Genomic DNA, 27,977 nt, shown 5'->3' with positions numbered 1-27,977 from the left:
AGTTCTCAATGGACTGTTGCGCCATCTTATTTATTTAGGGTGTAGCCCGCAAGAATACAGAAAAGGTTACAGTCTGAAAAGAAGTTAGTTTCCTTGGCAAAAAGAAGTCAAATAGAGGACTAAGAAAAGCTAGTTAAAACTGAATAAACAAGCTATTTGCTCGAAAGTAGAATCGGAACTGACTTTCGAATAGAATAGAAAGCAGAATCAAAATACATACTAGGCCCCCAGATCATGACTTCATTGGACAATTTTTTTGTTTTGGAGAGAATTTTGTCCAACGATTATTTTTGTCAATTTATTTCTTTCATAGAAATATTTTTGAAATTTTGTAAACAAAAGTCCTTCTTACAAAAATAAAATACACATCAAACTTAAATATTTATTTATTATTCAAATACCAAGATGACTAGCCAAACGTACAGCAGGTCCCAACTTTTCTTTCAAATATATTTGGAACTGTTGACATTTCGCTCTATAAAGAAATTTAAGACAAAATCAGAAGGAAAATATCAAAATATTACACTTATTTACTTTGTATCAAGATCATACGAGCTACCCCACAAAACTATTCCATCTGCTCCGTTCTGTTTTATTTCCTGAAAAATGTTAAAAGTGGTGGCAGCATCGATTTGTCTCAGAGTATCCGTAAACACATATCTGTGATAAACCAGAACTTGCGGCCGTACCTTTTCATCGCTCATTTTGGCTACACGCAAAGCTTCGCTTACCCTTCCCCTTACAAATGGTATTCGATTAAAGGGTGGAATTCGCTCTTGCAAGTATACAGAGGGATAAATTACATCTGAAGATTGGAACATCCATTGGATCCTTAATTTAGTTTTTCGTTAACATAATGTTTGTATAAGAAATGAGTGTGGCAGCAAACTCACATATTATTTTCATCATGAACACCTTTGGCACATTGCTCCGGATTGAACCCGTTCCCATTATTAAAGCAATATGGAAATGCATAGTATCCCCATTTACCATATGGACGCATTTTTTTAGCCGTCAGCAAAGTGTTGATCATAAAAACCTTAGCACCAATTTCAAAGTTAGACTCTGCCTCTTTTTCAACTTGTGCTTTCGACCATCGGGGATGCTTTTTCTGTTCAATTTGCATTGAAAGAGCCTTATATGGCTTGAGCACTCCGAAATTTTGCCTGTAGATTGGCCTCCAAGATTCAAAATCTATTATTGCAATGCCCGAAAAATTGGAATCCGGTATGAGCTCTGCCAGCTGCTTTTCAAAAAGTTCCAAATGCGCTGACAAATTGCCTTCCTGCGGTACCCCGTGGTTTCGATATACAAATTCCTTTGAAGAGGTGTTCTGCAAAATTGCAGGAAAATTACCAGGATCATAGAGAATTGATATTTTGTCTCCTCGAAACGAATCGTTTTGATTTTGAATTATTCCATATTCCGTTAGCAATCTATCAAATGTAATTTGATATTTTTTGCACATAAAAGATGGAATATTCCAATAAAACTTGAAATCACTATTACAAAGAATATAAGAAAACAATGTCAGTATTATTCGGATAAACACAAAATTTGTATACCTTGCGCCGGTGCATATCCAAAAATAGAACATCAAGGACCCAAAAAGCCATGTTGCGAAATCCATCACTATCTGGAATAAAAATACAAATTTTTATGGTCTCTTTAAATATGTGAACTTTAAAACAGATATTTGTAGTCTTCATAATATAAACTTAGTTATTATTATTTATTTCACATATTTATTGCAACAAGGCGACAGTTATTTGTGTTGTTTAAGACTTGTTCCTGTTTAAGGGACTACTACGATAAAGGGTGTAAGCTATCTACAAAATAGCTTGACTACCTATAGATCTGGTTTTCAATTAGACAAGTTGCTTACTCGTTGAAATTTGTTACTATACAACTATTTATATTAATTGGATACAGTTTGTATTTGTCAACGAAAAAAAGACAAACAAATAAATACAACAAATAAAATATTGTAATACAAATTTTTAAAGGCAAACAAAGACTATTGTTTAATTTTGCAGCTGCTTTAAGCAACATAATATCTTAGTTTATAGTCAACTTCAATAAGTTATTTGAAATTGTCATATCATTTTTGTACAAACAATATTCAAATTGGTCTAAGATCCATGTAAAATAGCCCAACACTTTGCAAACAAATGGGCTGGCTATAGTGCCGATAATAATTTTCCGGATAATGTTCTAAGACTAAAAAACAGTGTTAAAGAAGTACTTAACTATGAGCTTGACACAAAAATAAACCCGATCACAATTAACGATGTAATGGAATCACTAAGCGGAACCAAAGGTACAACTCCCGGCGCCGACAAAATTTCTTTCAAAATGCTTAAATATCTACCCGTGGAAGTAATACTCAGGCTAGTTAGGTTATATAATAATATTATGAAAGAAGGTGTTTATCCACATGAATGGAAGAAAGCTCATTTAATTCCGATTCCTAAGCCCAATGACAACCAGAACTCCTTAGACAGCTACCGTCCAATATCCCTTCTTTCAGTACTGTCCAAATTATTCGAGAAAATAATAGGGAACAGGCTCAAATGGACTCAAGAAAAGCATCTTAACAGCGGTCAACACGGCTTTAGACCAGGAAGAGGCACCCACACTTTGCTTCACATGCTAGACCATGCAGTGCACGCAGAGTTAGCCTTACGTCACCATTCTGTTCTTTTGTCCATGGATTTGGAGAAAGCGTTTGAAAGGGTTACTACTTATGGAGTGATTAATCAATTAAAAAACTGGGGAATCAACAAGCAACTACTTCAGGTAATTTCTTCTTTTATGTCAAATAGAACAATCATCGTGAAGATAAATGGACACCTTTCAACTGCTACTTCCATCCAAAATGGAATTCCGCAAGGTTCACCAATCTCTACCGTGTTATATAACGCTTATGTTAATCCACTCCTTGAAACACTTCAGTCTGAGCTGGTACAGACAAAAACCATACTTACCTATGCTGACAATATTTTCGTCTTAGCATCGGGAAAACCAGATGAAGTCAAAAACACTTTAAACTCGACAGTATCAAAAGCACTTGAATGGTGTGATGAATCTGGAGCAAAAATGCCAATAAATAAAATGGATGCTTTACATGTTTGTAGAAAACACAATTGTATGAACACTGATGTAAATATTGGGCTCACTAGCATTTCTCTTCTGAACAAAGCCAAAATCTTAGGACTAGCCTGTACTAAAACTTGGAAATGGCATTCTCATGAAAAAATTATATCGCAAAAGCTCGGTAAAACAAATAACTTGCTTAAAATAATTTGCAGTAAGTACAAGGGACCTCACATAAACACTGCAATCGATATAGCAAAAACGCTTATAATAGGAGCTATCCAACACGGCTTTACTGTATATTCTCAATGGACTAAGCAAAACGACCAGAAGGTACAAGTAAAAATAAATGCTGTGCTTAGAACTGCTTTAGGAGCATTACCTTCAACTCCCATCGAAGCTTTACTTGCCGAGGCCAATATCTCCAGCTTTACAAATATGAAAGTTATAGCGCAAAATAAACTTTTTTCTAAAAGTATTGTAAATACAAAACATGCTCTGCATGATATTTGCAAATCAGGTTGGTTTCAAGTCGAAACCTCAAAGAACAAATGTGCCATCTTCAGTTCAATTCGCAACATCAAAGCTTCGAAAATAAACATACCTGAAATTCACAATTATGATGACCAAACTCCTCCTTGGCTGTTTCCTAGATATCTTATAAATATTTCCTTAAGAGAATCTTCAAAAGAAAGTACACCAAATGAAGTCTTTAGACAAAAGTTTGCTGAAATAATAGAAACTGTCAATTTTGGTTGCGTTCTATACACGGACGCATCCTGTAAAGATGGTGTAACCGGATACTGCGTTTATAGGCTTGACAGTACCAACAACAAAGTTTTACTCCAACAACTTACCATCCCTGACCAAAATTCGTATACTGGTGAAGTAATGGCAATAGTGGAAGCGTTCAAATATGCCCTAAATTTAACTGTCAAAACAGCTATCTGCAGTGACTCTCTCAGCGCAATTCTGGCTATTAAAAACAACAAAAATCAAGTGCCAATCATTCAAGCTCTAAGAGCCCATCTCTGTTCAGAATGTCCACGCATTCATTTAATATGGTCACCAGGACATGTAGGAATTCCAGGGAATGAAAAAGCAGACGCTGGTGCACGCCAAGCAATTATAATGCCTCTAGAATACAAAATACCACCATTTGCAAACTCCATATGGATTCATTCTTTCAAGATTATTCAAGAGGAATCAGAGAATCGTTGGAATCAATCAAAATCATTTTTGAGAACACATAAGCCAAATTTATCACCTGTAACCTATAACAAAGACTTAAAACGATATCAAGCAGTACAGATTTCACGATTGAGACTAGGCCACACTATGTTTAACAAATCGCATCTCTTTAAAAAAGAAGACCCACCATTATGCAACTTTTGCAGAGAACTACTAACAGTTAAACATATTTTGCAATGCTGCAGAATAACAAAGGAACATTTCATGGGAAACGTTCCCAGCATCAAAGAATTATTAGATCCTTCAGTACATCCCAGTACTTCAAAATTGTTTCCGCTGTTAGCAAAGCATAACATTCAAATTTAAAATATAATATCATTATCTTTACACACTCTTCTAATGTAACAACTACTCATGTATTAAATTAATAAATCCATTATATTTAATATTAAAAATTGTAAATAAAAAATAATAATTTATGTATATATTTAACTTATATAGATAAAAATATATGTATTTGAAATATTAATATATAAACCTTAAGAAAATTGTATTATCAGTAACCGCCATATGGGCATAGTATACCCCGGCGTTATAACCCGGACAATGTAAATTTATTTATATTGTATCCTTTGAAAATAAAATAAAATAAAATAAAATAAATATTCAAATTGAAAATCCTACTTTCGTACGAGTATTTCAAAGACAGAACAGAGACGTTTGCTCCACCAAACATAGGCAAGTTGAAAAAGTCTATGAAAACGGAGATGATTCAGAAGAAAGTAATAAAGTTGTTTCACATAACCGAAAGCTTTAGTCAAGCAGAGTCGATTGTGTTCAACGATTAGATGAAACATCTACATATGTAAACGGTGATTTTTTAAGAGCTTGAGAACTTTAAAAAAAAAAAACGCATAAAATTCTTTATTTGAAACGTTAGATTGGTCCATGACATTTACTTTTTGAAGATAATTTCATTTAAATGTTGACCGCGGCTGCGTCTTAGGTGGTCCATTCGGAAAGTCCAATTTTGGGTAACTTTTTCGAGCATTTCGGCCGGAATAGCCCGAATTTCTTCGGAAATGTTGTCTTCCAAAGCTGGAATAGTTGCTGGCTTATTTGTGTAGAATTTAGACTTGACGTAGCCCCACAAAAAATAGTCTAAAGGCGTCAAATCGCATGATCTTGGTGGCCAACTTACCGGTCCATTCCTTGAGATGAATTGTTCTCCGAAGTTTTCCCTCAAAATGGCCATAGAATCGTGAGCTGTGTGGCATGTAGCGCCATCTTGTTGAAACCACATGTCAACCAAGTTCAGTTCTTCCATTTTTGGCAACAAAAAGTTTGTTAGCATTGAACGACAGCGATCGCCATTCACCGTAACGTTGCGTCCAACAGCATCTTTGAAAAAATACGGTCCAATGATTCCACCAGCGTACAAACCACACCAAACAGTGCATTTTTCGGGATGCATGGGCAGTTCTTGAACGGCTTCTGGTTGCTCTTCACTCCAAATGCGGCAATTTTGCTTATTTACGTAGCCATTCAACCAGAAATGAGCCTCATCGCTGAACAAAATTTGTCGATAAAAAAGCGGATTTTCTGCCAACTTTTCTAGGGCCCATTCACTGAAAATTCGACGTTGTGGCAGATCGTTCGGCTTTAGTTCTTGCACGAGCTGTATTTTATACGGTTTTACACCAAGATCTTTGCGTAAAATCTTCCATGTGGTCGAAAACACAAACCCAATTGCTGCGAACGGCGACAATCGACATTTCACGGTCTTCAGCAACACTCTCAGAAACAGACGCAATATTCTCTTCTGTACGCACTGTACGCATTCGTGTGGTTGGTTTAATGCCCAATAAAGTAAACTGAGTGCGAAACTTGGTCACAATCGCATTAATTGTTTGCTCACTTGGTCGATTATGTAGACCATAAATCGGACGTAAGGCGCGAAACACATTTCGAACCGAACACTGATTTTGGTAAAAAAATTCAATGATTTGCAAGCGTTGCTCGTTAGTAAGTCTATTCATGATGAAATGTCAAAAAGCGTACTGAGCATCTTTCTGTTAGACACCATGTCTGAAATCCCGCGTGGTCTGTCAAATACTAATGCATGAAAATCCTAACCTCAAAAAAATCACCCTTTACTTATTTTGTTTGCTTAAATCATACATTCTTTATTTTTGCACAATACTTATAGAAAATCGTACAAATAACTAATTTTAATAAATAGCAATGCTTGTCGAAAATCAGTCAGTATTGGGCAGGTTCAATGATCAGACAACATAAGGGACTTGAAAGTTAGGCAAGTCTCTACTATCTGATTGGCCAGCTGCCAAAAAATAACCTTCCAATTAAGACAACTTTAATGGAAAGTTGACTGGAAAGTTAGTAAAAAAAATGTCCCTAACTATTAAGTTGATAATGTTTTTTCATTCAACTGAGCTGAACTTTACTACTCTATGATTTATTTATTTTCTGGACAAATTTATTTAATGCTTTCTGTAAAAGGCTTCCTTGTCAATTTGGAAAAGAAATAACTAATATTTCTTTACAATACAAAATACGAGGTGGTTAACCAATTTAAGTATTTAGGTGTTCTATTTTGTAGCAATCTAGATTTCAGGAACCATGTTAAGGAAAAATGCTTATCGGCAAAAACTGCAATAAACCTTATATGGAACAAAATCTTCTGCAATAAGTATATAGACATCTCAGCTAAATTTAGAGTTTTTTAAGTTACTATAAACGCATGCTTATGCTATGCCAAGATCTTGATGAATTTGAAATAGTGCAACGCTTCTTTTTTAAACGAATATTTAAACTTCCAAACTATACACCAACTTACGCTATACATGTGGAATCAGGGATCCCACCGATTTTTCTAAAAAATCTTAAATTTAATGCCGATTACATAATAAAAGTAATGCAAAGGTCAAAAAAACAACTATTTTAATAGTAATCTTTCTGCAAATCAAATAGGTACTTTGTTTAAAGCATGAACTGAGATGCTAAATCTGAATTACAAACCTCACAGAAATGATAATCCCAGGTGAAACCTCTGCAATCGAAATGAAATCGAAGATGATCATGCCTTAGATTACAGAAACAGTTTTTTAGAGTAATATTAAATGTTTAAATATATGTATGTTAGTTTCAACTGTTTGGCTTGAAACTTCGATAATGGAATAAGAATGATTCCAATAATTTGATTGTATGTCTCAACTGTTTGGCTTGAAACTTCAATGATGAAATAAAAATGGTTCCAATAATTTGATAAAGATACAAGTTGATGCAGTAAAGAACTATATTTTATAATTAAATTAACAAATAAAAACATTATTAACAAAAACATAATAACAAGAATAATATTAATAAACATACCTAAATCAACAATTATGTCGGCTTTGATATCTTTGATACTTCTTATTGAACAATTTACATACGATTGAAAATTAGAATAAAATAATAAAATATTAATATTGAAAAATAAGATCCTAAATACTAGATGCAAATATGTACAGTGTTTTAGCAAAGTGTCGAGACAGTAGAAGAGACCTGGCAAAAGTAGTTATTATGGTGGCTAAGTTTGTGAATAAGATGGCAACAAACTTACATGTATATTTATGTATCATTATCTAAGATGTAAAGAGGAAATATATATTATAAACATGGACAATGGACATTATGCTTATTTAATATCAATTTATTTATTCAATTGTCTACATATCTATTTATAAACTTACTAAAATCTTAAACTTTCTTTTTTTTATTCTCGATAAATGTCAATTTTCAGGCAGACGGCAAATATATTTTTTGCCATGCTAATGTTCTTATATAATTTTTCAAATGTATTTTGAGTTTTAGTCAAATAAAGAATTTATATAAATAATAATAATACAAAATACAAATCGTGGTGGACTTGTACCTTGACTGAGAAGTGTTTTGAAGACAGTAATTTTGTTGGTACTTTTTGTACTATGAACTTAATGGCTGAATCACAAACACGATTCAGCTTCGGCTTCACCTGACGTTTACGAGATCAGCCATAGGAATTCAATGCATTCTATCACAAAAGCTTCAGCCTCACGTTTCGTTTGACAATCGTAACGAAAAGAACGTAATGTGACTCCAAACGGAAACTCTAGTTCAATTATCTGAACATTTGCTTTGTCTGACGGCTCAATAGTTATAAAATGTCAACAAACAAAATATTTGCTCTTTGGAGGGATGAAATAAAAGAAAAAGCAGACGAAGCAGAAGCTGAAGCGTGTTTGTGATTCAGTCATAAAGAAGGGATTTGTTAAGAAAAGTTCTGAATTTGAAAAACTAACTAGTTGCATTGGCAAAATTTACGTTCAAAGAATGAAGTTGACTGCAAATGAAGTCCCAAATGAAGTGTTGCCTAAACCTGCCCAATAGCAGTAAAAAAAAAAGAAGCGACGAAATCAATTATTTTATATTAATAATCCGAGGACAAGTCAGTGAATCTGACGCAAATGCGACAAGTCATAGAAGATTGAATGAGACATCTCAAAAAATCGACGTAGCCCTACAAAAATCACTATATAGCTCTACTTAGGGTTATGAGTCTGGAAACGAATATGAAAAGTTAAGAGTGCTATCGTCACCGCAACAATCTATTAAATTAGTAGGAGAAGACAGGAGATCATTTATAAAAAAGAGGAAAGGGGTAAAAGACAAAATGGAGCCCTGGGCACATCAGCATTTATATTATGGGTTTCAAACCTAAAAGAACATTTCTAATCCAACGAAGAAGATATTCGTTTTTACCAAAAGCACGTATTTTAGATAAGAGAGCAAGATGCCAGACTTTATCAAATGAATTTGAAATTTTAAGTGTGATAATCTTACTTTCTCCAAAATGATGTTAAGATTTTTTTTACTGTTCGGTGAGATGAACAATAAGATCAACAGTGGACCTACTGCTACGAAAGCCGTACTGCTGGTCATTAAGAAGCTTTCGTTCCTTATTTCTTAAGCTGATAATAAATCAGCGTTTCCATGACCTAAGAGAGAAATTACGTTAGTGCTATGGGTCGATAATTTGAGGGTGAAGAATATTCGCCTTTTCTTGGTATTGGATGAACAAATGCTGTTCGCCCAAAAGAATAGGATAGATGGAAAAGTTAATGCATTGGTCTTACTAGAGTGGAAGCACATCTCTTTAGAATAATAGCATCCAGACCAGCGGATTTATGAATGTTCAGATCTTTTAAAACTCTCGCCACATTTTCAGTTCGAAAAAAGATTGGTCCCATAGAATCGTTCACGCGTTCAAGAACTAGGGGAACCATGACATGACTTGGTAAGGAAGATTTTTCGGTGAATTGCCTTGCAAACAAGTTAGCTTTATCAATAGAGCTAACTAAAGAAGTTTCATTGGGCAGGTTCAGGCAACATAAGAGACTTGAAAGTAAGGCAAGTTTCTAGCATCTGATTGGCCAGCTGCCAAGCAATTGTCTTTCAATTAAGGCAACTTTATTGGAAATTTGACTGGAAAGTTAGTCAAGAAAAATCTCCCTAATTATGAAGTTAAGTCAACTTATGTCAGAATGACAATCGATTATGTTTTTTAATTAACTGAAAGTTGAACTTTGTTCCACTATCATTTATTTATTTTTCGCCCATTTTCATTTTATATTTTGTGTAGAAGGGTTTCTCGTCAAATTGGAAAAGAAATAAGTAATATTCCTTAACAATACGAAATGCAAATTGTAATGGACTTGTAGTTTGCCTGAGGACTATTTTGTATGCAATAATGTTTTTGGTAGTTTTTGTACGGTAAATTGAAGGTAAAAGTTAGGGAAGTTAAGTTCTGAGTTTAAAGTTTATGACACTTGAAAAACTAACTACATAGTTGACTTGGTCAAAATGTACCTTCAAAAAATGCAGTTGACTGCAAATGAACTCCCTTCTGCTGTATGAACCTGCCCATTGACACCAAGTACAGGAACCAATTAAGAATTCCTCATGATTTTTACGAATGACCAATATTCTTTCTGTTTTTGGGACATTGCAGTATTCTTGCCGTAATATGGGCAGGCCTTCAAACCTATTCCAATTTTTTTCAGTTCAGTTGGGCTGGTTCTAAAACATCGAAATCCTTCTCCTTGATAACTACTTTGCAGCTCGTAATATTTAGAGTTGACAAAAAAAACGGCAATATATGTACAGTAACTGAAACGCTGAAACTTAAATTTATGAAATACAGTGTATGATATCAATATTATAGATAGATAGATGGATAAATACATTTTATTTTCTTAAAAAAGTGGTTATAAAAAAAAAAGATAATGCCGGTGTTCAAAATTAGTTAGGACAATAACTTGTTAAAGTTGTCTGTTAGGTTAAGGTTTTATTATTTAAATTTTTGCTTAGCTTGAATTTACTTTAAATATTATATTCATTAACATATTTTAAGAATTTGTATAGATTTAAATAACATTTGCCGTTTAGTATTTGAAAAAAATCGGCTTGATTTTTTGTTTAAGCTCCTAAAAATAATCTCTGATATGAATTGAAAATAGGACAGATGCAGACGAAGTGGTAGGTGTTCTCAGCTGCATCAAGATTACACATTGTGCATAAGCCAACAGTATCATGCTGAAATGCCCTAGCATTCAAGTTAAGTAATCCACACTTTGTTCTTAAGATCATTCTTATCATTTCTCGCGAATTTGAGTCATTAAAATAGTTGGGTCGGGACGTCGGGAAATTGTGATTGTAAAGCACGTTCGATAGAATCTTTCCACTGTTGTTCTTTCAGTTTAATCAAAAGCATGTTGTGGGCATGTTTCCAATCAAAATTAGTTGATTCATAGTTGACAACGATGCCAGTCACGCGGAAAAGGCCTGACCATTACTGGGCCCAATAACTATTTTTGGGAAGTACTGCGGATGAAAGTATGCGTGGTAATCTAGAGCTGGGTAGACTTAAAACTTTTTGCAAATATTTCAAATGTATTTCAAGGGTAGTAAGAAACGCTTTTGGAAGACCGGTTTCAATGTTTATAACGTAGTTTGGTGTATTATCTGGAAGGTTGAAACATCTTTTGACGAAAAACCTTTGAAGCTTTTCACATTGTATTTACTCTCTGTACCCCCATACTTGAACACAGTAATACATAATTGACCTGGCGGCTGAGTCATGGACTTTAAACTTTGCTGAATGTGGCACTAATTAACTTTTTAGGAACTTAGACCAGGTTTATAGGTAAAGACGACGCCAAGATATTTATATTGGTTTGTTATTTTTACTTCTACACCTTTAAAATTCCATTTTTCCATTCCTAAAAATAACAATTTCAGATTTCTCAAGATTAACTTCAAGGTTCCATTTATCGCAATAGCTGCTGAACTTTTTTATAATTGTTTGAAGTAAAGATGGACTCTCAGCCAAAATTACAATATCATCAGCATACAAAAGAACATTTATACCGATTCTTTCCACATGTACTCATTTAACAACAAGACAAAAAGCAGTGCGCTCAGAACGCCTTTGCTTGTTCTAAAGAAATTAAAGGTAATACTTTCATCCAATACGGCGGCAACTGTATCTTGGTATAATAGTTTGATAATTTTAACCATTTTCGTCGAGATGCCTAATGTTATAAGTTTGTGAATAAGAGCTTGTCTGTTAATATTGTCGAACGCAGCTTTTCTGGCTTAGTTGCAGCTGAATAAGGCATGAAAGATTGAAAATCTGATCAATGGTACTATAATCTTTTCGATATGCAGCCTGGAATTGGTTGAGTACATTGTTGTTTTCGATCCAAGTAGTGAGGCGGTTTAGGAGAACTGAGGTGAATAATTTGTAGAGGGTATCTAAAAATGGAAGCCCACGATAGTTAGATACAAGACTAGCGTCACCTTTTTTGAAAAGCGGAAAGATAATTGATTTTTTGAAGGATGTTTGTATTGTTTCTGTTCCGTAGATTCTTGTCAGCAAAGTATGCAAAGTATAATCATATGGAATGACGTATGTATATACCCGGAGCTTTGTTTTCTTTTGAAGATTCAATCGCAATCTTTCCTTCATTTAAATCAATTGGGTGATCAAGTTCAGGTATTTCAACTAGATTTGTTTCACAGGAATATTCTCCGCTGCTTAATCGGTCTGAATAAAGGGAGTTTTTGAAATATGACATGAGAAGCTGTAATTTGGGTTCCAGTATTAGAAGGATTACCGCGTGTGCTGTGTTAATACTTGCAAGTTGACTGAAAATGCATTGGTAGTACGATCTTTGTTTTTCTTTACATATAGGGCTTTCTACTTCTTATTTGCTTCACAATAGTTTTTTCTACCTGCATCGAGGTTATATTTTCTGTAAATGTTAAGTAGCTTAAGTGAAGATTTTCGAGCTTTATGACAATCCATATCAAACCAGGGTTTCTTTCGCTCAAACTTGACATTTTTATTAATAGGGGTGCCATATGCTGCATAGATACACTCTTTTAAGGAGTTGCATCGTGTTTCAACACTATCCAAAGGCAAGAGTTTTTGCACAGCAACTTCGTCAATTCTGTTCATGTATTGAGCACTTCTATTGGAAGCAACAATTAACTGGGGGAACTTTGTGTATCTTCATAAGCTTTAAGACCTAAAACTAGCGGCATGTGGTCCGAAAAGGTTGTACTTTCAATTGAGAAACTTTTAATCATTTCCATTGCACTCTTTGAAGGGCTGATTTACTTACTTACTTAAGGTGGCGCTACAGTCCTGTGTGAACTAGGGCCTCACCCAACAAACTTCTCCATCTAGCTCGGTCCCTAGCTAGATGCCTCCAGATTAGCGCTCCAAGTTGGGTGAGGTCACCTTCCACTTGTGCGCGCCACCTGATCCGTGGTCTTCCTCTACTGCGCTGTCCTGTGGGTGCTCTACGCTCTACGTGACCCAGCCATCTTAGTCGTTGGACTTTTACTCTTCTGGCTAAGTCTACGTCGCTGTACAGGCCGTACAGTTCGTCGTTCCATCTTCTCCTCCACTCCCCTTCGATGCATACGGGACCGTAGATCACACGATGAACTTTTCTCTCGAAGCGACCCAAGGTGCTTTCATCCGCTTTTGTCATGGTCCATGCTTCTGCACCGTATAGCAGGACGGGGATGATAAGGGTCTTATATAGCAACACTTTGGTCCCTCGAGAGAGGACTTTACCATTCAATTGCTTTCTTAGTCCAAAGAAACAGCGGTTAGCAAGAGTTATTCTTCGTTTGATCTCAGCGCTGGTGTTGTTTTCTGCGTTTACAGCGGAGCCTAGGTAGACGAAGTCCTTGACTACCTCAAAGTTACGTCTGTCGATTGTGACGTTTTGATCAAAACGTCGGTGTTGTATGTCCTTTTTAGACGACAGCATGTACATACTTTGTTTTGCCCTCATTAACCGTTAAACCAATTTTTGCCGCCTTTGCCTCAATACTCACAAAAGCCCCATTGACGTCACGCTGAGTTCTTCTGATTATGTCAATGTCATCAGCATATGCCAGTAATTGGATAGACTTTTGAAAGATAGTGCCTCTAGTGTTGACGTGTGAGCTCTGCACTATTCTTTCAAGCACGATGTTAAAAAAATCACATGACAGCGCATCACCTTGTCTAAATCTTTTTTGACATCGAAGGGTTCTGTTAAGTTGTTTCCAACCCTTATGGAGCAGCGTGAATTGTCCATGGTCATCCTGCACAAACGGACGAGTTTCGCAGGGATGCCAAAACTAGACATGGCTCTATACAGCTCGTTCCTGTAGATGCTGTCATATGCGGCCTTGAAATCGATGAAAAGATGGTGGGTGTCGATTTGGTGTTCTTGAGTTCTTTCCGGGATCTGCCGCAATGTGAATATTTGATCAACTGTGGACTTTCCTGGTCTAAAACCACACTTATAAGGACCTATCAGGTTGTTGACGATGGGCTTTAGACGTTCACATATTACGGCATAGAAGATTTTATAGGCGATGTTAAGTAGACTTATTCCTCTATAGTTGGTGCAGTTTAAAGGGTCTCTTTTTTTCAGGATCGGGCAAAACAATACTGAGATTCCATTCATATGGCATGCTTTCTTCCGACCATATCTTACAGATAAGTTGGTGCATGCTCCTGACCAACTTATCTCCAGCTGCATTAAAGAGCTCGGCATTCAAGCAATCTGCTCCAGCGGCTTTATTAGACTTCAACTTAGATATGGCAATCTTTACTTCGTCTAAGTCGGGAGGACGGGATTGTTGGCTTTCGTCGTCTATATTGAATGGATCATCCTGCCTGACAGCGGAATTCAGTTCTTCGTCGCCGTTATACAGTCTGCAGAAGTGGTCCTTCCATATCCTCAGCATTGACTGCGGTTCCACTATGATGTTTCCACTTTCGTCTTTGCAGCCTTCCTTCGGTTCTAGGTTTATGCACCTGTGAATTTCGTTTTACCTGTTCATAAACTTATCGCATTTCCTGGATGGCGGTGATATCTGCATTATATCGTTCTAGGGCCTCCGCTTATTCTTCGGCTGCACGAGGTCTGTTAAGGGACCTAACATTCCACGTGCATATTCGAAGTTCGTTGACCTTTATTCGTTTGCGTTGGTTGTCAACAGTAAATCCGTCCGTATCCGAGGCTTGTTGGTGCTTCGCCACTATGAAAGCTTTTACGTGGCCAGGAAGTCACCCCGACGCACAACCCCCAACCTGGAGGGCCAGATTCTAAGTATAACTCCAAGGATGGGGAGCCGGATAAAACCGCTCCTTACAGGCCTGGGCTCCGAATAAGTCGAAGAAGCCCTATAAGTAGTTCAACCTTACTGGAACTGTAGACGCCACGGTTGATTCCATCTCGGGAATTCATCCGCTCCCGTCTGGATAAGGAGAGGTGCCTTAGTGGAAACACCTCTCCCCACCTCTCTCGTTTGCTGCCCCCAACAACTTTCCACTGGGGTTGGAACCCAATCTCCAGTTGAGGTACTAATCACCCGATGTTCACCATGGGGAGGTGAGAGTAGGAGTTGATAGACAGAGGTTGGTTTTAAGAAAATCCTGTGGACGCTTGTGTCCTCTTAAATGCACATGTCTACCATTTGAACAACAAAAAACTGATTTACTCTCGAATAATTTAAATTTCCATACACTATATTGGGTTTTAATTGAAGTTAATTTAATACAATTTTTTAATTTAACAAAAATGTACTTGAGGGTTAAAATCACTTAGGGGCTAAAAAGCGTGCAGATCTCGCGGTTTTTATGATTTTTTACATGTTCGGCTTGGCACTCGAGGAGGGAAACTTGAATTATTCATGATATTAACATTATTAAAGAACTTAACGGAAATTAAAACTACAAAATAGATATTCCATGAAAGTGAAACAATTCATTACTATTAGTAGTAAAGTTTTTTTTAATTTTGTTTTTTTTTTTCTTCCAGCTGTTATCAAAGCAATTTTTGTACAATTATGAAATTTATAAAATTTGATAAGTCTGATAAAGTTAATTAAGGTACTTTTTACACCGATTACAAATTCCGATACCAATATTTCTCCAAAAGTAAAAATGTCAAAAAATCACTTCGAATCCACTCACAACTCTCTCATATTTTTAGAAAAGCCTTACAAGATTCTACCAAATTTGTGTTTTGGCCGTGTTTTGAACACCTCTTATATTATTACTTACTTAAATCGCCCAAAAACTGCAGTTCACAATCTCTTATACAAAACTCTTAAATAGAAACTAAATTTAATGATTTATGTATACATAGGTAAACATCTGTAGGAAAGAAAAGCTTCTGGTGCTCTATTAAAGGTACATACAATCTATATATCCTAAAGTAATGTATTACTAAGTAGTTTATGCAATCGGTTTAATACATGTTTTGATTGCTGATACATTTAATAATTATTCATCAAAACGTTAATGTGTAAGCTACATGCGGGTAGCCTTGGCATAGTTGGTTAATATTTCCGCGGTTAGTTAGTTGGGAGGTTTCAGGTTAATGTTTCCCTGAGCTTGAATTTTTGTTTAAAAATAAAAAATAACAATGAAATTAAAGTTAATACTATTTTACTTCCGTGCAATAAAATCAATTATAAAGTTTACATGACCTTGATGAAATTATTGTTGGAGTCTCAAAATATGTACTTAAAGTATAGAAGGCGACTGACGTAAGGTTTTCTTTCTCTTAAGATGAGGGTAAATACTAGACATTAATGTGTAGGAAATAAAATGAAGATCACAAATAAAAAAACCACTGGGCGTCTAGACTTTTTGGGAGCCATTCGCCCTTAAAACTACCATTTCAGGTTGCGTTGTTTGGTGTCAAAAAAATCGGGTCGAACCCTGTTTCCACCGTCTTCGAATAGTGGTGTTTTTGGTTTCAACCTATCTCATTTGCCGTATCTGCAGGTAAGATAGGTTAGTACCAAAAACATCCATTTTAACCTACAGATGCAACAAATGAGATATAAATAAAAAGTCTACATTTTTACTTTCAATGATCAGTCTAAAAAAATTACTTGAAATTAGAATTTATCAAACAAAGTGCCAACAAAAAATAAATAAATAAAAGTTCTTGATTAAATTAAGAATTTGTTTAAATGAATAAAAAAATCTATAACTCTTGGCAATAAACAATACGACACGTATCAAAAGTAACTGTCATTTTTAAGTAATTTAAAAACATCAAATTTTTGGACAAGAAAAATTATAACAATAATGGAAACCGGGGGAATTTGGTTTAATTTGCAAGGAAATGAAGAACGGTACGAGTCAATAATAGAAGAATGAGATAATTTAAAAATAAGGAGTAAGGTGAGTGAGAAAAGGTTTGTACATACAGTCCGTAACATTTGAATAGCCTCACACGTGCCTGTTTTTAATATCAGCAGTTTTTTGTTGCTTTTTGATGTGGACATATAAAATTATATGTTATGTTGAAAGGTAGAGATTAGTTCTTCAGATTGAGAGATATTTCAAATAACTTTGAATAGCTAGCAGAAAATGTCTGAGACTATTTCGTTTGGATGCACTAAAATGTTACTTTTTTTGTAACATTAGAATAGAATCACTTTGTGTTTCTTATTTAAAATAAAAAAGAGTATTATTTTTGTGCTAATAAAAATATTTTTCTTTATTTATTAAATTATTTTAATATTTTGTATAACCTCCCTTATTTTGAATAACATCAAAAATGCGGTCTTTTAATGAATCATACAATGATTTTAGAAGGTCAAGGGAAATACTGGCCCAGGCCACTTTTATGCCTTCAAAAAGCTCTTCTTTTGTTCTTGTATTGCTTCCCGCCTTCATACACCTTTCGTGTCAACCAACCCCACACATTTTCAATGATGTTCAAATCTGGTGAGTAGGGTGGCCAGGAAAGTTGTTCTATATTTTGGCCCTGTAACCAAGCTTTAAATATTCCATCGGTGTGAATTGGCGCGTTGTCCTGCTGGAAAATAATCGGTGCCGGTCCAAAAATATCTTGAAATTGAGGTAAAGCCATTTCCAGTACAGTTTTATAATAAGGTGCAGTCATTCTGCAGTTCACAAAAACCAAATCAATGGTTCCATAATATGATATGACTTCCCACACCATAACGCCTCCCTCTCGGATGTGGTGACGGTCCAAAAACAGCTTTTCCTTCCTCAAATCATGAAAATAATAATTGTATCCGTCGCACCCATTGAATTTCTTTTCATCAGAAAATATCACTTTTCTCCAATCGTTTAAGTGACTACTTCCATCAGTATTCCAAGCCATGTGCGATCTTGCAAAATTTAGCCGCTGTTGTTTTCGCACTTTGTTAAGTGGTGTTTTTTTTTTCATTTTTTGGCGCTTAAGGTGTCCGGCACTCTTAATAACTCTACTAATCGTCATTCGGCTCACTTCTACCCCAGCTTTGTACCTGATCTTACTAAGAGAATCGGTTGAATTCGATGCTAAACTTATAATCTTCCGTTTATCACGACTTGAAAGTTAACAGTTGAGGTACGGCCTTTGTAATTTTTTCCATAAGACAATGGATCTCTAAAATAGCTGTTCTATACTTTTGGACTTCGATTAATTTTCTTGGCTATAGCGCGATTAGAAAAGTTTTGTTCATGATAGACCTGTATTTTAGCAATTTCCGTTGCACTTAAAGATTTTTTTCTATCCATTTTAAAAGAAAACAATGTTATTTCCACAAAAAATAAACCGATTTTCTTTCCTGATAGCTTTCCGATGATCGCGCCACTTGTTTTCGCTTTAAATAACTAAGAATGTAAGATGAGGCTATTCTATTGTTACAAAAAATAAATTCATTTTTAAACGGACGCATACAAAACAAGCATAAAAGGTCCCGTTAGCTTAAAAAATGGCGAACGCTCTCTTGATATCAGAAACTCTTGCTCTCACCATGAAAGCTAATGCATAATTTTTTGGATTAAAATCAAAGAGCTCTCAAAAAAGGTTCTCAACAAGAAAAAACAATACATGAGGCTATCCAAATGTTACAGATAAAGGATGATTTTTTAGCTATTATCTTTTTGACAACACTTTTTAAACAGCTGACACACATTTCGTGTTTTTTTTTCAATGCCAAACATCTTCAGTTTGGTCTTACAAACGAACAACGCTTGCAAATTATTAAATTTTACTACCAAAATGCGTGCTCTGTTAAGAAAGTTCATCGCGCGCTTCTTTCATTTTATGGTCACTTTAATCGACATACTGAAGCAGTTATTCGGGCTATTGTAACTAAATTTCGCACTAAATTTACATTGTTGGACATTAAACCACCAACAGGCTTACGTTAAGTGTGAACTAAAGAAAACATCGCAGCTTTATCGGCTAGTTTTAATGATGACCATCAATTATCGATTCGTCGCAGTTCGCAGCAATGGAGCCTACAACGTGTAAAATTTTGCGGAAGGATTAAGGTGTGATACTTTTCAAAATACAGCTGGTGCAAGAATTGAAGCCGAACTACCTACTGCAAATGGAAAGTTGGCCGAAGATCACCTTTTTTATCGACAAATTCTCGTTCGTTCGATGAAGATAATTTTTGGCTCAATGGGTACGTAAAGAAGCAGAATTGTCGGTTTTGTAGTGAATATCAGCCAGAACATTGCAAGAGCTACAAATGCACCCAGAAAAAGTGACAGTTTGGTGCGGTCTATGGGCTGGTGGCATTATTGGACGGTACTTTTACAAAAATAATGCTAATCGTAACGTAACTGTGAATGGTGAGCCCTACCGTGAGATGATATCCAACTTTTTTTTGCCCAAAATGCAAGAGCTTGATTTGCATGACATGTGTTTTCAACAAGACGGTGCCACATGCCACACAGCTGTCAATTGGCCGCCTAGATCGTGCGATTTAACGCCTTTAAGCATTTATAGTGAGATATCAGCCGAAATGTTGGAAATATTATACAAAAATTGGATTAAGCGGATGGACCATTTGAGGCGCAACCAAGGTCGACATTTGCATGAAATAATCTTCAAACATTAAATTATATGGACCGTACTATACATTCAAGATTTCATGCATTTTTGTGAATTTTATGTGCTTCGTTTGGAGAACTTTCCTATAGCTTTTAAAAAATTGCCCTTTATACACGTTACAATAATTGAACGCATTCTTAATGAAAAATATTTACTTTTGTTTTAGTTTTATTAAGAGCTATCTTCTCTCTAAAGACGAATTTATGTACTTACTTAACACCATATTATCCGACATGACTACTAGCAGAAATCAAAATGCTGTTCCGATTATCATTAAGTTATCAACAGCATTAATTCTTTGGCAACAGGAGGTTACCAAACTTGCCAAAGTTCAATAAAAAAAGTCATGTGCCCGCTGATGATGAATTTTGAAATGAATGTGGAATAGAAACGAAAGCCCGAATTCCCGGTGTAATTGGGGTGGTAGATGGAACTCATATTCAACATTTTACTTACATTTTGATAAAAAAAAACTTCGCTCGCAAACACATTTGATGTAGAGTGATTATTTTCGATTTTGCCTTGTTTTGAATTCTATTTTCGAGTTACGTAGTTCCTCGTTTATTCGAACGTTCATAAGAATATAGTTGGCACTACTAGAACTATTCGATTCTCCTTCGTTCGGAAGTAGTCAAATAGATACATAGTGCTAATTTTTCGAATTCGAGCAATTTCATTGTAGAATCGAGTCACATAGTAGGGCCCCAGTATTTTCTCAAATACGTTTCCTTCTGAATAACATTCATAATTAAGAACGATTGTGTCCAGATAAGTAATTATCAGTTTCCTTGTGTATTAGAAGACATAAAACCATCTTATTTTCACTGCTAAATTGGTCAATCAAAATTATTTGGTAGACCTGTAAGATTTTAATCTGTAACAATGTCGACACATCTGCAATTGCACGTGTATTGACATCTCTGAAGGTAGATAAGTCGATCAGCGAATTGATTAATCAAATGCTGATAAGCAGGATTAATAATTCAAAACTAGGCGATTTTACTGCACAAAGGGTATCAGCAGAGGTACGCCACAAGGTTTTGGAATACAGAGTGTTTGCTTATGCGGACGATGTTGCAGTAACGGGTAAACATTCCAAAATACCAAAAGAACTCTTACAAAACGCTTTTAATAAGCTCACCAGACATGCAAATCGGTGTGGACTAGGCTTTAACCCACAAAAAACCGACCTTGTCCTCTTCATAAGGAAATAAAAAGTCCCACTCATTGACCCTCCCCTCATAAACGGTGTACCACTTAAATTCTCTGAACAAGCAAAATACTTGGGTCTCATTTTGGATAAGAAATTAAGTTGGAAACCTTATATTTAAGAGAGAATAAACAAGGCCACAGTAGCCCTGTTCTCCTGCAAAAAGGCCATTGGTAATAAATGGCGCCTACAGCCCCGCACTACACACTGGCTTATATCTCGGTCATAAGGCCGATCCTTAATTATAAATAGCGGTATGGTGGAACTGCAACGACGAAATATGGTAAGCTCATTAAAATTCGAACTACACAGCATTGTACAATAGGGAATAGGAAACCGTGTTAAGTTCAATGCTTCCAAAACGCAATGCTGTCCTGTATTGTTAAAGTGAGAAATACTCTCCTTGCCACTATCAACACAACTGATAATCTCGATATCCACGATATGTGCATCAGCAAGATGTCTAGGTTTTTTTGAGACGATCAGGGCCGGATTGAGAGGAGGGCAACGGGGTGGAAGCCCCTTTTCCTTTGATTTGTATTTTTTTTTGCTGGGAAAGGCAGCTGCTAGCTCTTGTCAATCGGCTGTTCAATTCTTTGATTTCGTGCAGAATTTGTACATGTTTTTCACAGCCACTTAAGAGCGAATTCTGATTGAGAAATTATCGGAGAAGAAAAGCGGTCAGTTTTTAGTCTTGAAAAATCTCTGCAAAACTCGTTGGTCTTGTCGATCTGAAGCTACGAAAGCCTTAGTCAACAGCTATACGGAAATCGGAGAAGCTCTAACCAGCATATCTTCAATAAAGAGCAAAAAGACATCGTGAGGAATAAAGCAACGCACCTTCTACAGAATATGAGTGGTCTCAAAACCGCTTTGTTTGCAACATTCTGATTGCAACATTTTGGAACGATATCTTGGAGCGATTCAACTCTACAAACAAGATGTTGCAAGACCTAAAATGATTCTTGAATCGGCAATGCGAACACTAGAACCATTGAAATCATTTGTGGGATCCAAACGAAATGATTTTGATAAATACGAGGAAGCATCCGCACCAGAAAAATGTGAGGTTGAATCCACTCGATTACGCGAAAGCACAAGACTCAAATTTGACCAAGGAAAAATACAAATTACCCGCCTTTATCCCAGTGATTGGCCAGCTATCCGTTTCTCTTACTGAAAGATTGCATGAATATGAAGCTGTACGTTCGAGATAAGGATTTCTAAATTAAATGGAGAAGATGGATGCTGAAAATTTACACGCTGCAGCAGAGGCATTGGTGAAAGTGTATCCGGATGATTTAGAGCCTAGTCTTGGTAATGAGTTGGTTCAATTTGTGTCTTTGATTGACTCATACAAAAAGATCAACCGGAACTATTTTACTACCAAATTTTCGAAAATCAAAATTTCAAAGCTACATTACCAAACCTCGAAATTGTTGGGAATCTATTTGGTTTTGATGGTAACAAATTGCACTGGAGAGCGCGCATTCTCGAAAATGAAGATTAAATAAAATAGGCTTCGAATCGAGCATTGAAAGCGTTTACTCCGAGAATTGGATTTTAACGAAATCGTCAACGATTTTTCGGCGAAAAAAGCTCGAAAGGTTCCGTTCGTTAACCCTAAAATCTAATTCCAGATAGTTCTTTTTCTTTTTTCTAGGGGGCCTCTGCTCCTTTATTGCCCGGAGGCCTCTGAATCTCTAAATCCGCCCCTGGAGACGATGCAAAAAATGTGTGTCCGTCTGATCTGGCTACAATCTTCAAAACCTGTATATGTACCTCCAGTAACTTACTATTCAAAGTAAGTATTCAAAGAATATTTTTTTTAAATTATTTGTAAAATTAGCATCATCAACTCGATTACGTCACTCGAGCAAAGTCGTACAGTTTCTTGTGTAACGCTTTTTTACCATTATTTTAAAGGACTATTGTCTAGTGAAAAAGCCAGTTGAGCTTGCATTCCTCTCCTTAGGCGATTTAACAGTAATACTCGCGCTTCATCATACCCTTGAGCAAAAATTCTATGAAGTACAGAGATTATTTACACCGACACCTCCTTATCAACCCTTCCCTCTCTTTTTAATGCTCCCACTGTGTCTTTGTCATACAAAACTCGTTTAGTGTGTCCTGCTATTAAATAAAAAAACACTTATCAACGAAATGTATATTGAAACAAAAATTTTAGCTTAGGATTTTTGGCAATTTTTCCCCCGACCCTGGTTCTTTGTCGACAATTTAAACTTAGGATTTTCGCAAATCAGAATTTCAAGTCAATGTAGAGGCTATAGTCAGGCCCAGGTTAAAGAAAATAAGGGCCCGGAGCTAATTCAAATTTGAGGCCCCCTAAAAAGATATAAAACCTAAGCAAGCCAACCCCTCATAACCCAGAGCGTCCTAAAACCCAAGCCAGCCAACTCAATAACTAAAGCTATCCCCCAAGTGCTCCAACCCCCGATAAGAGTAAGAATTTTTGATACCCGGAGCTACATAATTATTCATCAGGGGCTCTTTTTAACTTTTAGAAAAATTAAATGTGTTAATTTTGCAATCGTAAACCCAAAAGCGTTACAACCACATAACCCAATTTGTAATCAATCCAAATACCATGAACTCAAAACCGTCAGACCATTTCTTTTTGATTATTCAAAATTCTAAAAATTAAAAGTAACAAATTATGTAGTAATTAGGATTTACTAGATTGAATGAGTAAGTATACATTATAAATAATGATTATTAAACACAATTTTTTTCTCAATTTAATTTTTACAAAATCTTGAATCAAATCATTAAACTCAATCGATCTTAATAATTCGGATTCGATTGCTAAACGAGTTACAGATAACAAATTTTCATCCAACATCGAAGATCGGTACATATTTTTTATTCTTTTAATTAATCTTTAATTTTTTTTTAAATATTTCAATTCGAACACCATTAATTCGAACATTAATTTTTAGATGAGCGTAATTCGAGTAAAGTTGAATTTTGCACACGGGAGGGTTTCGGGTTTAAAGTTTATGGGATTAATTTCGAGTTGGGCTATATGGGTTTAACGTTTTTGGGTATATTGCTATCGTGTTTGGATTTTGTGGGGTCAACTAATTTTGGTTTTTATGTTTGGGGTTTATTTTTTTTATGATAAACGGGCATTCAAGGGGTTATTAATACCCTTAACATGTTTAAACACAGTGCGAGCTTTAGGAAAAAAGGGAAGAACTAAAGAGGAGATACCGATGCACATTGGTCTTAAAGTTTTGAATATCAAAATGATAGGGAAAACCAGAGATAGGTAAAGCATTCCACATTCGCGATGTGCGGTTAAAAAAGAATCCCTATACTTGACAGTACGTCCGATATTGAGCTCAAGGTTAAACTGATATGCATTCCCAGAAGTACGAGTATTACGGCTGAATTGTTTAAGGGGAGAAATGCAACTGGCTAATCCTCAGAACATCGTTTATAAAAATATCGGTAGAACAACGAAAGGCATGAGGATAGCGGCATCGGGGGTGAATTACTCTTTATCGACAGGAGACAGCATTGAGTTTTCGAAGCATTAAATTCTACAAGGTTTTTGATTCCCCATTGTACAATGGTGTCAACATCAGAATTTAATGAGCCTATAATGCGCTGCCGTTGAAGTTCCACATCCGAAAGACTAGGATGGGAATATAAAAACGAATATGAAAAGCTGAGCGTACTGTCATTCGCGAAACAATTTAGTGGGTTAGAAGTTTCAGACAATATCATCATTTATAAAAATAAGGAAGAGCGTCGGAGACAAAACGGAGCCCTGGGCACACCAGCGGGTATTTTGTGAATATCAGATTTGAACCCGTCCTATTTGAATTGAACGGGCTGAAAGGTAATTTGTAACCCAACGAAGAAGGGATTCATCAATACCAAATGCACGCATTTTTGATAAGAGAGCTTGGTAACAAACTCTATCAAATGCTTTTGAAATATCAAGTGCTTACTTTCTCCAAAGCGATGTAAAGATTTGTTCCACTGTTCGGTGAGATAAACCATGAGATCATTACGGTCATTAAGAAGCTTCCGTTCTTCAAGATATTTCTTAAGCTGATAATTAATCAGCGTTTCCATGACCTTCGAAAGAATTGACGTGAGTGCTATTGGACGATAGTTAGAGGGGGAGGATTATTTGATTGTTTGATTTGTATATTTGAATATCGTGGTTTTACGGTTTAAATTTCTTAATGGGATGGGGCCCTCGTTTCCGTGGGCCAGGGGCTGCAGCCCTCTTAGCCCCCTATTGATCCGGGTCTGGCTATAGTGTCTACGACATATTACGTGTTTTATGTATAAATACTAACATACGGAATTTCAAACATGAAATAAAATCCTTAATAAACTCATATTTATGTATTTATGTACCTACATACATATAGCTATTATTTGTAATAATCGCAAATTGAAAACAAAGCTTTTGTTAGAATTCAAAATCATAAATAAATATATTATACGGCGATATATGCATTTATAACTAGTTGAAAACAGAGTACCACGTTACATCTTCTCAAAAACTAAAATAAATTAATTTTAGGACTTCTCTGCCTCCGACTTAGTTTGTGCAAAATAAAGCCAAGCGATATTAGACATCCTTCTGAATGTCTGTTTTGTGTTAAAAATTATTTTTTCAGGAAAGACTGAGTTCTATAAAAATCCATCATGCAAACAAAAAATTGTAAACGAATACTAATGTTCAATGAAACTCGTTTTGGTCTTATATCAACAATAGCAAAATGTCACTTGGATCTATTCTGTTTTTAACTAGCCATGTTATGCATTTACTTTAAACTGTTTTATTTGTGATTTTCTTACATTTTTAATGTTAGCAGCTGTTTTATATGTAAATTTTCCATTTCTTCTGCACAACGTACCGCGTGTTCACATTAATACAGTTTAACACAAACTCAATTTTGATTCTGGACATAAAATAAACAACATACAAAAATATTTATAGTGATGTAATTAAATATTGACTGAAGATTCTACAAGCCACACTTACTAAATAAATAAAATATTTTAATTAGGGTAAAAAGCTTCTTATCAATAAGAAACAATAAACACAAACAAGAAAACAAACAAGTGAACTCAAAATCAAAACGGTTTTTATTAATCAGCTACATAAAGATTCATGATAATTTTTGCATATAGGGGATACATGAGCAAACGAAATATTCGGCCTTTATCTCTTAGTGTGTAAGATAAAGACCGAGGTTCTAGCTAACAAATAAACATCAAGAAGTGGCTTCTTTCTCAGTCTTGTTTTATTCTAGATCAAGAGCTAGCATCGAACCGACTTCACTTGTCTAACTTCACACTAGAGATCTATTAAAACTTAAAGTTCACATTGGCTGCTAGTATACTAAAGTAGTATGGTAAAAACAACTGCGAAACTTAAAGACGTATCGGTTTGTTAAGCGGTCCTAACATACTGAAGCATGGTGTGAGTAAACTTTGTTTCACAGATCCCGCAGACGTTGAGACTAATTTACTCAAATTGGAAGTTTAAAGAGCCATTCGTACATAATGATTAATTTCGTCCGCAAATATATTTTTATGTTTATATAGTGGAGACCTAGGTTTATGTCAAGCAATTTTTTCTATTTTTCAAAACAAAAACACATCAAAACTTTATTGATAAGAAAGTTCAATATTTTTATAAATTTAATTATCTTTTAGTTGATCTTTTTTTTAATTGAGTAATTCAGTAAGTCGTTCTTTTTTGTTGCAAATACTAAGATTTATCCGCGAACGAATTAAATAGTGAGCTTTAATGAACAGGTAGGTACATATGGTCGTTAAGTTTAGGAAGTAGTATTCAAAAGAAGTTTTATTAATATGTGCATATTTAAATTAATATACCCCTATTATGGTTGGCGAATCGAACGTTCGAAGTGAGATATTTTCATTAGCGAACTAACACATTCGATATACCACGGTTGGCCGAGTTCGAAATTCAGTGCTACCATACAAAAAAATAACAGGCATAAATAAACGTTAACTCATGAAATTTCAAAAAAAACTGTTCGTTAATTGATGATTTTCATATTTAATAAAAATGCAAAATAAACCAAAACGATAAGCAGCATAGATTTGCTTTTTGAAGAAAACGAAAATTACAAAAAAAAAGTAAGAATGCCTCGACTGCGCAAGAATATCCGAGACAACTCTAATTTCTTGGAACTCTCTAATCATCTGTAAGTAGAACAAATATTTTGTACCTACTGGAAGTTTTTTTAAATTCTTATTAATTTTTCAAGTTTCAGATTATATTTTCGACTGAATTAACAAGCGTGTTTGTTTGTATTAAACAAGTTGAAAGGCCAAAATGCAAGCACTCCCTTAATCCCTGTCCTTAGATTTTTTGCTAGTGTGAGTTATAAGAGCAGCGTAGGAAATGATTTTGACTTAGGCCTGTCACAATCCTCGGTTTCCTTAGTATTAAAAGGAGTTGTTTGTGCAATTAAAGAGACAAATTATGTCTAACCTGGATCAGTCTTATCATGTTATCCGATGACACATAAAACGCACGAAAGTAGTTTTTTTAAGTCGAATCCACGGTTCTCAGTTCAACAACGGTAATACAAATTTCTCACACTCACAAGTTTATTCTTTCGACTCACCATTTTACCCAATTGAAAAGAATAACAACGTATTTTTATACCCGTTTGTATGTACATCATCAGCAATTACGCCTGAGATCAGCTTTGGATGTCTTATTGGATTCAAGTTTTACGAAAAAATGTATAATTCATACTTTTGACATAATGATCACAATTATGAACATTTATTTTTGAATGATAGTTCTTAACTTTAGTTAAATTATGAATTTGTTACCCACACTTAAAATACCTAGTTTCTAGACAACTAATCATATTCGTGCATAAGCCAAATTTAAATGGAAAAATCTGTAGTACATCCGAGGCTACCTCAATAAATTTACTTGAAGGTTGTCA

General features: G+C 35.3%; 2 protein-coding genes across 4 annotated transcripts; one reads left to right on the top strand and one right to left on the bottom strand.

The window, feature by feature from the left end:
* Positions 1 to 370: 370 nt before the first annotated feature.
* LOC129952013 (hyaluronidase Tab y 2.0101-like) lies at positions 371 to 26,722 on the bottom strand. Of its 3 annotated transcripts, XM_056064433.1 has the most exons (6): positions 26,024 to 26,722; positions 25,837 to 25,940; positions 1,566 to 1,636; positions 894 to 1,502; positions 535 to 831; positions 371 to 475 (listed from the first exon to the last, which is right to left on the bottom strand). In XM_056064433.1, exons 3-6 carry the CDS (start codon positions 1,628 to 1,630, stop codon positions 394 to 396), a joined length of 1,053 nt encoding a protein of 350 aa, XP_055920408.1. In that variant the 5' UTR covers positions 1,631 to 1,636; positions 25,837 to 25,940; positions 26,024 to 26,722; the 3' UTR covers positions 371 to 393. The 3 variants fall into 3 exon arrangements, with proteins under 3 accessions (XP_055920408.1, XP_055920410.1, XP_055920409.1); XM_056064435.1 differs by lacking the exons at positions 25,837 to 25,940; positions 26,024 to 26,722 and adding an exon at positions 15,968 to 16,092; XM_056064434.1 differs by lacking the exons at positions 25,837 to 25,940; positions 26,024 to 26,722 and adding an exon at positions 1,850 to 1,888.
* LOC129950636 (uncharacterized) lies at positions 2,296 to 4,653 on the top strand. The gene has a single exon (XM_056062563.1). It carries the CDS (start codon positions 2,296 to 2,298, stop codon positions 4,651 to 4,653), a length of 2,358 nt encoding a protein of 785 aa, XP_055918538.1.
* Positions 26,723 to 27,977: the final 1,255 nt, after the last annotated feature.

Source organism: Eupeodes corollae, chromosome 3 (assembly GCF_945859685.1).
Source record: "Eupeodes corollae chromosome 3, idEupCoro1.1, whole genome shotgun sequence".
Classification (NCBI taxonomy): domain Eukaryota; kingdom Metazoa; phylum Arthropoda; class Insecta; order Diptera; family Syrphidae; genus Eupeodes; species Eupeodes corollae.
Note: the sequence above shows the minus strand (reverse complement) of the source record. Positions and strands in the feature narration are given on the sequence as shown.

Bases quoted from the DNA above. Each gene is read 5' to 3' on its own strand.
- LOC129952013 (XM_056064433.1), bottom strand. From the start codon at position 1,630: ATGGATTTCGCAACATGGCTTTTTGGGTCCTTGATGTTCTATTTTTGG. The intron at 1,503-1,565 runs GTATACAAATTT...TCTTTGTAATAG, and splicing joins TGGATATGCACCGGCGCAAG to TGATTTCAAGTTTTATTGGA. The intron at 832-893 runs GTGAGTTTGCTG...AACTAAATTAAG, and splicing joins GTTCATGATGAAAATAATAT to GATCCAATGGATGTTCCAAT.
- LOC129950636 (XM_056062563.1), top strand. From the start codon at position 2,296: ATGGAATCACTAAGCGGAACCAAAGGTACAACTCCCGGCGCCGACAAA.